The sequence below is a fragment of the Microtus ochrogaster genome, chromosome 5 (genome assembly GCF_000317375.1).
Source record: "Microtus ochrogaster isolate Prairie Vole_2 chromosome 5, MicOch1.0, whole genome shotgun sequence".
Lineage (NCBI taxonomy): Eukaryota > Metazoa > Chordata > Mammalia > Rodentia > Cricetidae > Microtus > Microtus ochrogaster.
In genome coordinates, this window is record NC_022012.1 from 31,002,224 (window position 1) to 31,013,640 (window position 11,417).

An 11,417-nucleotide genomic window follows, 5' to 3' on the forward strand; every position below is an offset into this window, starting at 1 on the left:
GGGGTGGGGGGGTGGGATGGGTTCTTATCTATCCCAGTCCCATCTGGACATGCTGGGGGTGGGTGTCGAGGTGACTCCTCTTCTGCATGGTGAAGCAAACAGCTGTAAGAAGTGTCATTCCTCATAGAACTCTTGCAGATTCTCCATCCCCCCCGTGCCACTCTTGACCCTCACACGGTGACTCCTCTCCTTTAGCAGTTCTAACTGTCTCTTCCTTTTCTGCAGTGCCCAGTGCCCCGCCTCAAGAAGTGACCCTAAAGCCTGGCAATAGTAGCGTCCTTGTGAGCTGGGCTCCACCACCTCCCGAAAACCACAATGGTGTCATCCGTGGATACCAGGTAGTCTCTACAAAATGATGCTGACCTGCATACTCCTCTCCCCTCGAGTCCCACATATCTTTGCTTTGGCTGCTGCAAAACAGCATCTGAACCCCCAAAAAAGGAAGGGATCTTGCTTTTGTGGAGCACATGCAAAAGGGCCTACTTAGTCCTCCAGATCTTGTCAAGCGTTTTATAAGCTGCTGTCTCATTTCTTCTCACCAACAGCCTAGGTTTTTACCTCCAATTTATACATGGAAAGGCAGATTATGATCATAGATGGAAGAAACAGAAATCAAACGTTGGGCTGATTTGATCAAATCAAAACTTAAACGGGGTCAGACCTAAGTCTTTAAGCAGGCATGTGTGTACTGGATTGGCAAGAAAAGAATCACCTGGGAACTTGTTAGGAAGGCAGACTCTCAGGTCCTTTCCCAGGTTCCCCGAATCAGAAAGTGAAAACTGAGCTTGGTACCTCTTTTTGCAGCAAGCCTCGAGGTCACTCGAAAGCACCATGAACCACTGGTCCTGGGTACATTTGGCAGATTATCTTTGCCATTCTGTCGTCTAGAAAGAAGTCTTTCACTTGATAGAGGAGGAGGCATAGGGACTGTGGTGTTGTTTTGTTGGTCAGCCCCCAGGAAGATGTCAGGCTTAGGAGGACCGCACAGCCATCTGCAGATGAATGGCTTGCTGCTGGGATGGTCCTAGGGCCAGTGGCTCACCTTCGTTTGTACCCCAGGTGTGGAATCTGGGAAATACCTCACTGCCTGCTGCCAACTGGACTGTCGTGGGTGAACAGACCCAGCTGGAGATCTCCACACGAGTGCCAGGCTCCTACTGTGTACAAGTGGCTGCAGTCACTGGTGCCGGGGCCGGAGAGGCCAGTAGCCCTGTCTGCCTCTTTTTAGGTGAGAGAAAGGTCTTATCCACATCCTCAGCCCCCATGTCATCCTCCTGTCTCTGTTCCTATTACACCTCCAGCTCCTCTCTCTTGTCTCTGGGTCCCCCATTGTCCCACTGGCCCTCTCTCTGAGCTCCACTTCCCATACAGAGCAGGCCATGGAGCAGTCGGCTCGAGACCCCAGTAAACATGCTTTCTGGACCCTGGATCAGCTGAGGGCCACCTTGAGACGGCCAGAAGTCATTGCCAGCGGTGCTGTCCTGCTCTGGCTGCTGCTACTAGGCCTTGCTGTGTGTATCTACAGACGTCGCAAAGCTCGGGTGCACCTGGGCCCAGGTGAGAGGGGAGAACCCGTGTGTATAGATCTCCCTGGGTCCAGACAGAATAGCACAGGGGCTTCGATTTCTAGAAAGACTCTGGGATCTTCGTTTATCTGTCCCTCCCATTTTTTTCCAGGTCTGTACAGATACACCAGTGAGGACGCCATTTTAAAACACAGGTGAGGGGCCACGAAGGAGTCCCGAGGGAGGGCGGAGAGGTCAGGGTGAGTGGAGTCTCAGCAGAGAACTGGATGGCGTTTCAGTCTCCCCTCCTACCAGGCAGCTTAGCATCCTTGTACCTGAAGCCCTCCTGGACTCTGTGTGACAATGACTCTCTTTCACTGTAGCCCCCTGGCAACCGAGTAACCTGAATCATAAAACCTAAATGTTTTTGCCAAAGGCTTCACAGATGACCTCCTGGCCACCTAGCTGTTGTTCTTGTCACCTACTCTCACTACTCCTGCTGTTAAGTGACTAGTAACTGGCAGGAGATGGCCAGCTCTAGTGCCTTGATTCCCTTGTGTTCCCAGTGTCTACCTGACAGTGTTTTTGCACTCTGTATATTGCCTGTCTCTTGAGACATCCACTTGTCTTGCACAAGCTGTATACTTCCAGCAGGGGGCGATCAGCACCTAGGTCATAGATCCACACTCATTGTTCCAAACCAGGGCCAAACAATAAGGTACTTCCGCTCCAACTGCTTGATTACCAGAGCTAGTTTGTACTCATGAGACAAGATTCTAATAAAACAAAAAGCCATTCTCCCTACAGGCACCCCCCACCACAACATTGACTGCGTTTCACAGTAGAAAACATTTCTTCTCCTTGTCAACTTCATTAGTATTTGTGCTTTGGGTCTGAATTATTTAAGAAGCATTTATTGAGTACCTACTGTGTACTGGATACATCGCTCCCCCCGCTCCCCCCAGGGCTGCCAGGTTCCTTTCAACAAGGTTCCAGGCTGCCTGGCATCATGGCCTGAGTTTTTCCTTTCTCTTTCTGACTTCTCTCTTCCAGTTATCTCCTGCCTCCTGAACTTTTCAGCTCTGCTTCCCTGGGACAGCTTCCTTTGTTCTCAAGAACAGTTCTGTTCAGATCAGTTCATCCATTCCTTTGGAATAGTCTCCACCCACCAGAAACTGGCAGACAGGCAGAGACAGGCAGGAGAATGACCTGGAGTTGGATGTATTGTATGACCCAGACACAGGAAGGGGCTAGAGAATCCAAAGAAAGAGGAGCCCACACATACCCTATGGAGAAGAGTGTGGAGTGGGAGGAATCACTTGCTCTATTCCCAGGGAAACCTAAACTGTGGTTCTGACTGGGATATAAGGAATCAGAACAGAGGACAAGGTTGGAAAGCCACCGTGGCATAGGAGATACCGCGGCAGGCGTCTGAACTCTCTCTTGGTAAAGAGGGAGTGACTGAAGGCTCTAGGCAGAGAAGTCGTTTTATCAAAGTAGCTGCTCTTCAAGGATTATTCAGGTTTCTGGAAACCAACAATCACCACAGCAAACTTCTATTCTGCCAGCAGAGGGACTTAGAATTTCCTTGGCTCAGCTCACAGCACCAGTCTTATATGTAGGCTCTCTTTGTTGCTACTTAACAGTTGAGGAAACAGCGTGGCTCAGAGAGACTATTAGATTTATTCCTTTGGGTTGTACAGCTAAACTATGGCAGGCAGGGATTTCCAGTCCATGTTTGCCTGGCTCTATTTTGTTCTTTTCATCTCTATATCCATAACCGGTCTCTCTCCTAAGATCCCCCCTCCCCAGCTCTGGACAACTCAGATAGAAAGATCAGGGGCACCAGATCAGAGGATCAAACACTGTCATTTCTTCTCCCACTGCTGCCCTCAAACTGGAAGTCGTAACTAATTTGATTCCTATTCTTCTCTGCCTTGCCCCCGCCACCGCTACCACTACCCCAGGATGGACCACAGTGACTCCCCGTGGCTGGCAGACACCTGGCGTTCCACCTCTGGCTCCCGGGACCTCAGCAGCAGCAGCAGCCTCAGCAGCCGGCTGGGAGTGGACCCTCGGGACCCACTGGACGGCAGGCGCTCCTGTGACTATGCCTCCTGAGAAGGGACCTCGGGGATGGAGAGGGGGGACAGAGTGCAATGTCTTCACCATAACTCCTTTTGTGTCATTTATGGCAGTGATCTCCTGGGACCCCCGGAGCCCTGGTGTGCCCCTGCTTCCCGACACCAGCACTTTTTACGGCTCCCTCATCGCGGAGCAACCCTCCAGTCCTCCAGTGCGGCCAAGCCCCCAGACACCAGCTGCTAGGCGCCTTCCATCCAAGTTGGCCGGAACCTCCAGCCCTTGGGCCAGCTCAGATAGTCTCTGCAGCCGCAGGGGACTCTATTCCCCTCGCATGTCTCTGGCCCCTGCAGAGGTTTGGAAAGCCAAAAAGAAGCAAGGTAAGAGTGGTGAGAAAAGCCATGTTCTGGGACAGATGGGGGTGGGATTAAGGAGAGGTCCGCTGACCTTAAGCTGAGTGGGGGCTGAGCACCATCCCCAATCTCCCATTATCTCCCAGTGGACGCAAACCTCTAACTCCACCCACGGAGCACTCAGCTGGGTGTACCCTCACCACGGGGTTTCTCTAGAGCAGTGGGCCTTGGCTCTGCAGTCAAGTTGACTTAGAGAACATTTAACAAGCGCCATTGCATGCCAGGCGTGGGGAATACAAGACACATTAGGCACGCAGGTTTCCTTCTTACGAACTCCATCTGTGCTGACCAACAAACTGGAGCCTGGCCTAAGGTCACTGGAACTGGGAAAAGCCTCAGGTTTTCCAGAACGTGTACCCCACACGTTATACACTATCTGCTTGGGCCCTGACTCTCACTTAGCTTCTTAGAGGGCAGTGTGTGTATGCACAGATTCTGGACTCGCAGACCGTCCAAGGATGAAAACATCCTTCGAGGGACGCTGGGCCCAGTCCACTGGAATAAGAAGAGATACCTATAATACTTTTGGAACGGATTTAACTCGTTACTCCCAGCTGCCTGTTTTGACATTCCAGAAGGGGACAATGACAATCTCCACTTCTCAAACGACTACCAGTCGCTAGCTGCTTTTTTTTATTTGTTGTCATTTTTTCTCCCCGAGGTGGACGTGGCTTCTCTAAATTTACACAGAGGAAAAGATTGACAGAATATTGGGTAACTTGTTCAAAATTACAAAATAAGCTGTAGAGCTCAACTTTGAAGCCAGGGGGATCTGTCTCTCAAGGCTACCGACTTCCCTGGGAATCACTTAGGAAGGTCCCTGCTTTGGAGACATGGCACAGCCCTCTGCCTGCCATAGTACAGACTTTCTGAACTGCTCGGAGAGACTTGGCAGATGCTGTTTTCAAGCAGAACAAACCCAACTTCAGTAAAAAGACACAGGTGGATTAAGAGTAATTAATACGGACCCTTTTCTGTGGCTGTAAATATTAATAAGCTGCCCCTCTTTTCCATTTTGCTCGGGGCTATTGCATTATCAATCTTGAGTGGTAATGAAATGCTAACTAGAAAGAGATGGGGTCATAAACTCAGCAGTGAAGCCATCAGTCGGCCTGCATTGGGTCCTGGATTTAATCCTCAAAACCAAGCAAACAAACAAACAAAAATTCCTGCACAGAGAGCCACAAGGACTTCAGCGAAATGTATACTCTCTCTTGGAATGTTAACAGTTCTAGAAAAAGATGAACTATTTTCTACAGCCACTTATTTCTCTCCTCCCTTCCTCTCTCCTTCTCTCCCTCCTTCCTGTTCCCCCTTTGATGGTAAAGTTTGAACCCAGGGCTTCATACATGCTAAGCATATGCTCTACTTTGAGCTATACCCTCATTTTTACGGCCATTTCATCGGAAGCATCCAGTTCTGCCGAGGGGCTTCCTAGTCTGAGGATGAGGTTTTCACTTGGCTCTGTCTCACCTTGCTCCCATCTTCCCATCTCCCCAGTCAAGAAACAGTCAAGTATCTCAGGACAAGGCAATGTGAGAAGTGAACACTGTCAAAAGATTCTCTCTAAGAAGAGGGGTATTTGTGTTCACGGGGCAGAGATTGGGGAGCAGTGTGAGGGAACAGAGATCAGGAAAACTGGAATACACACAGTCCAAGAAAAGAGAGCTGGTTTTGGAAGCATCTGTCTGGAGCCAGGCAGGAGCTTTACAGTCTGTTGTTATTGAATCCTCAACACCATCCTTTGAAGTGGTTGCTTACAAATGAACTTGACATTCAGAAAGCTTGATGCATTTCACTGAGGTCACACAGCTAAACACTCAGAGCTCTTTCCAGCTTAGTAGGCTGGAGAAAGATGGGGGCAGAGAGAAGCAGTTTTCTCTCTCTTTTAGATCGAAGATTTAAGGTCCCAAGGACTGGATGAATACTCGGGCTAAAGACAGGGCCTGAGATTGGGGTCTGAAAAGCCCACTCTCACTGTCCATAACAGCCATCTTTCCCTTGTAGAGCTGCACCAAGCCAACAGCTCCCCACTGCTCCGGGGTGGCCACCCCATGGAAATCTGGGCCTGGGAGTTGGGAAGCAAAGTCTCCAAGAACCTTTCACAGAGCCCAGGTGAGGGGGGATCCCTAAGGGAGAAGTGAGGGTTAAGGCAGATTTTCAGGCCCACCAGTCCAGCCCCTTTGGGTTCTGCTGTGGCGTGTGTGTGTGTGTGTGTGTGTGTGGTGTGTATATGTGTGGTATGTGTGTGGTGTGGTGTGTGTGTGTGTGTACGTGCATGTGTGTGTATATGCTGGTGTGTAACTAAGTGGGCTGGGCAGTAATCCAGGTCTGAGCAGGTTGGGATCTGGACTTCATGAGATTTTAGAGATTCTTTTGTTCTCAGGACCAAAGTCTTGTTCCCCAGAAGCCGTCCCCCGAACTGTGGTAGCCTGGCGTGCCCCAGGACCACAACTTCAACACAACTCAAATGAGTTAGCAACTCGTCCACTCCCTCCGACACCCCTTTCTCCTTGTGGAACCCCCAGTTCCGATCCACAGACCCAGTAAGAGGCATGGGTCAGGAAATGGAGTTGGGATGTTGAGGGTGTGGGGCATGTGCCTGGGATGAGTTGTGGACCTGAAGAATGACAAAATGATGACACTAGCTAATCTGCCATCTCTCTCGTCCCTTAACCAGGTGTGTGGAAAAGCCCCAAGCTCCCTCCTCTGATCCACGGCCAGCAGCCTCTCTCTCCATCCTTAACTCTTCCAGGCCTGCCAGCCCCCAGGTCTCTTTTCTCTCTTGCCCCAGCCCAGCTTCCAGCAATCTGTCCAGCTCCTCACTGTCATCCTTGGAGGAGGATCAGGACAGTGTACTGACCCCCGAGGAGGTGGCCCTGTGCCTGGAGCTCAGTGACGGGGAGGAGACACCCAGGTAAGGATCCTGGGTGAATGGAAACTAAGCATACTGGGGAGCACACAAACCTGCCTCAGCTGCCCTGTCCCTGCTGCTGTGCCTTAACCAGTGTGCTGTCTCCACTTCTGCCTTTTAGGAACAGTGTATCGCCTATGCCAAGAGCTCCTTCGCCCCCAACAACCTATGGCTATATCAGTATCCCAACATCCTCAGGACTGGCAGACATGGGCAGAGCTGGTGTGGGGGTGGGGTCTGAGGTTGGGAACTTACTGTGCCCACCTCGGCCCTGCCCCACTCCTACCCCCAGCGAGGGCTCCCTGGCCAACGGTTGGGGCTCAGCTTCTGAGGACAATGCTCCCAGCGCCAGGGCCAGCTTGGTCAGCTCTTCTGACGGCTCCTTCCTTGCAGACGCTCACTTTGCCCGTGCCCTGGCAGTGGCTGTGGATAGCTTTGGTTTTGGTCTGGAGCCCAGGGAAGCTGACTGTGTCTTCACTGGTATGTGGAGCCACCGGCCTCCTTTAGAGTGGACATAGCTCCTTTTCTCCCTAAGTCAAGGCTTCCTGTCCCTCATTGCCCTCACAGTCACTTGAACAATTCGTATTGTCAGGCAGTGGTGGCACTAGTTCCAACCTTGTGGGGCAGAGCCAGGCAGATCTCTGTGAGTTTGAGGCCAGTCTGGACTACAGAGTGAGTGCCAGGACAGGCTCCAAAGATACACAGAGAAATCCTGTATCAAAAAACCTATTAGTAGCCGGGCGGTGGTGGCGCACGCCTTTAATCCCAGCACTCGGGAGGCAGAGGCAGGCGGATCTCTGTGAGTTCGAGACCAGCCTGGTCTACAAGAGCTAGTTTCAGGACAGGCTCCAAAACCACAGAGAAACCCTGTCTCGAAAAAACCAAAAAAAAAAACAAAAAACAAAAAACAAAAACTATTAGTGTTACTGATGTGGGTAGCATATGCCTGAAATCTCAGCATTTGGGAAGATGACACAGAAAAATTATGAATTCCATGCCAGTCTGAGCTACATAGTAAGATTTTATCTCAGAAAGAAAGAAAGGCAGTTTTTCCTGAATGATTGATATGTCCTAGGTACTGGAGGAAATGCTTCCTATGCATTAGTAAGAACTCCAGGAGAAACATTCTCTACCTTTCTCTTCCAAACCAGGAAACATTAGGTCAGACAGATATTTAAACTTGCTCAAGATACCCCACAGATCAAGAACAAATGGTCAAATTCAGCAGGGTGGCCCAACCCCTCCACCTCCGGGACCATTCTATTCCCCAGTCTCTCTCCATGTCAGCAGGAGGTGATTTCACACACACACACACACACACACACACACACACACACACACACACACACGAGATCCTGCATGCCTATCTTACCCTTACTCCACCTTTTGGCCTCAAGAAAAACGAGGCTCACAGGAAATGACTATCCAGGTCAGAAGTGGCCATCACACAGGGAAGAGGCCACCCAAGACTAGTAAAGGAAGTGTCCAGAAATGGTCTGGGAGGAAATATGTCAAGCTGCTCTGTAAAGAAACACCTGTGTCAGGCCCGGGGGCTGCAGCTGCTGGGACGGATGGACTGAGAGGCCAGGTTACATTTAGGAGGAGTGGCTTAGGTGTACCCTAAACCAGTCCTAAGCTTTCTGCTGTAAATGGGGTCCTTAGGAGCTAAAGGTAGAACCTTCTGCTGACCATCTTCCTCCCTTGTCAGATGTTTCCTCACCGCCCTCCCCTCGGGATGACCTCTGCCTGACCCGAAGTTTCTCTCTGCCTCTGTGGGAGTGGAGGCCAGACTGGCTGGAGGATGCTGAGATCAGCCACACCCAGAGGCTGGGGAGGGGGCTGCCTCCCTGGCCTCCTGACTTTAGGGTCCCTTCCCAGCGAAGTCATCTCAGTGGTGCTGTACCCAGGACTGGTGGTAAGCATCTGGCTGGCTGGCTGACATGTGAGCCTGGTTGAGAAACTCTGCAGAAGAGTCAAAAGGGAGCCTAGGATCTAGTACTAATTCTATTCTCCTTCAACTTCCAGATTCCTCCTGAATTGTCCCTGAGATAGCCAGAAGAGCATCCAGACCATTCCCCTGTCTGTCCCCAGGCCTTCCCACGGGTGTAGGTCTTGACCTATGCTTCTCTGTAGTAGAGGTTCATTACCACTGGGCTTCTGGAGAGTTCTGTCACTGGGATTGTTAAAACAAAAAGAAATCAAAACAAACTATGATCTTGGGAAACTTGGATTCCCACTGAGAACAAGACAACATCATCATGACATCAGATTCTCTCCTCACAACCAGGGCATTTGCCCTAAGTGAGCCTGACTCTCGATCTCCCGTCCATGTGGATCATAGGGAGAAGAGAAGCCAACAGTGTCTTCATGAAGGACAGAAATGCTGTTGGAGAGGGCTATGGTGGAGAACACTTAGGAGCCTTCTCATCTATACCTGGACTATGCACTTAGAGGCCAACTCAGTCCTTTTCCCAGCCACACCAGGCAAGGAAGTTTGGAGGAAGGTCATGGACACAGTGGGCCCTATCTAGTATCGCAGCCAACACTTCAAAGTCGCATGGGTGGAGCAGACTGAAGGAAAAGAATCAGAAGAACTTGGAACCAAAGCACTAACCTCATGCCATTGTCACTGTGAGCTTCAGAAACTTGATTCTATAAAACTATAGACTTGAGTTCTATGATCTCACTCCTTGGGTTCTGTTTTGGGAAGGGTACCTGCAGAGATGTAAGAGTTACCTGACTACAGAGAGAATCAAGTATTCATTGTCAGGCAGGGAATGTCCTCATTTCTGGTCTTCAATTGAAGGGAAATGAGGTATATCCAGCAAGTTAGGCAGAATGCAGTTGAGAAGAATGGGGGTGTCTAAGGGTCTGTGTGTCTTGGGGAGCCAACTCCTGTTTCCTGCAGTCCCAGCCCTGCTCCCTAAAGTCCAGTTCCAGATGGCGTCTTAAAAACAGTCAAACAGCTGAATTCCACAAAAGGTATAATCACCCAGGATGCTTGGCTGTTTAGCCGAAACAACGAATCATTGAAAGCCACTAGAGGGCAGGCTACCCGCATCTGTCTGTCTGTCTGTCTGTCTGTCTGTCTCTCTCTCTCTCTCACACACACACACACACACACACACACACACACACACACACACACACACACACACGGTGGGAAAAGTCATGACAGAACTCAGGAGTTAGGCCTGTGCTGTAGAGCACCATCATGGCCAGAGAATATACCTCTAGTGTGTGTGGAGGGTGTGTGACTCAGTAATAGGCTCAGTGTTGCTAGTTCCCTAACCCCAGCACCTCTTTCCGGAGACCACTCAGGAAGTCAAGTGGATGTGACCAGGGAGACCGATTTCTGCGCTATGCTCACAAGTGTGACCAGGGAGACCGATTTCTGAGCTGTGCTCGGTGAACCATCCTGACTGGATTGCACGGTCCTGAAAGAGCAACGAGTATTCCTGATATAAGTCTGATTTTTGCTGTTTTAGATTTTGAAAATTCCTCTTGAAACTACCCCCAACAATGTTTGCCAAACTGACAGGACAATGGGATTTGCCCACACAAACGTTTAGGTAAAAGAGGAGGGCCAGGTCGTGACTCTGGAGGTCCAAGCTATTTAGAGAACTAAGGATGAAGCAGGCAGGAAGCAAGGAAGACTTCAAGCAGCTAGCACGTGGGTGAGCTGTGGGGTGAGAGTGACGGTGGCTGCGGCATAAGACTATGACAGAACAACTCTAGATCCGGTGTCATCTTTTTGACTGGGATTTCACTCATACACTCCCATTTTTGTTGTTGTTGTTGGAGACAAGGTTTCATGCAGTCCAGGCTGACCTCAGACTTGCTATATAGCTGAGACTAGCTTTGAACTCCTAATCTTCCTGCTTTCCCCTCTCCAGTAAGGGATTACGGGCAAATACAACCAAACTGGCTCTCTTTGGAAGAAAACAAAATGCCAAAAACTTGTATTTATTGTGAGGCAAGTGTTCTCTTATAGAAGAGCAGACAGGCCCTGGAGGAGGGCACCGAAGAACTTGGCCTAGTTCTCTGAAGGTGTGACAATGATCTATGTATTGGTTATTTGAATATTCCTATAGTTGTAACAGGGTATTGTGGTTTAGAAAAACTGTCCCTCCAACAGACCTATATTGTGAAGGACTGTACCCTAGCTGGTGTCACTACTGAGAGACGACTCGATGGCAAAGGCACTGACTTCATCTATGGCAGGGGTTCTCAACCTGTGGGCTGAGATCTCTTTGGGGAGGGGTCAAACAACTCTAGATCATCCTGCATATCAGAGATTTACATTATGATTAATAACAGTAGCAAAGTTACAGTTAAGAAAAAGCAATGAAAATAATTTTATGGTAGGGGGTCAGCACAACATAAGGAACTGCATTAAAGGGTTGCAGCATTAGGAAGGTTGAGGACCACTAATCTGGGGGCAGCTAAGAGGTATGGTATGACTGGAGGAAGTCACCGTGATCATGTCTTTGAAAAAGACAT

General features: G+C 49.9%; 1 protein-coding gene across 1 annotated transcript in view; it reads left to right on the plus strand.

The window, feature by feature from the left end:
- Positions 1-9,552, plus strand: part of Robo4 (roundabout guidance receptor 4) — a 12,239-nt gene extending 2,687 nt beyond the window's left edge. The window contains exons 7-18 of the mRNA XM_005347047.3: positions 226-338; positions 1,060-1,228; positions 1,372-1,557; positions 1,678-1,720; positions 3,473-3,609; positions 3,704-3,967; positions 6,008-6,115; positions 6,387-6,546; positions 6,681-6,917; positions 7,036-7,394; positions 8,623-8,829; positions 8,940-9,552. Coding sequence (XP_005347104.2) covers positions 226-338; positions 1,060-1,228; positions 1,372-1,557; positions 1,678-1,720; positions 3,473-3,609; positions 3,704-3,967; positions 6,008-6,115; positions 6,387-6,546; positions 6,681-6,917; positions 7,036-7,394; positions 8,623-8,829; positions 8,940-8,950 — 1,994 coding nt within the window. The 3' untranslated portion in view covers positions 8,951-9,552. The remainder of the gene's footprint in view (positions 1-225; positions 339-1,059; positions 1,229-1,371; positions 1,558-1,677; positions 1,721-3,472; positions 3,610-3,703; positions 3,968-6,007; positions 6,116-6,386; positions 6,547-6,680; positions 6,918-7,035; positions 7,395-8,622; positions 8,830-8,939) is intronic.
- Positions 9,553-11,417: the final 1,865 nt, after the last annotated feature.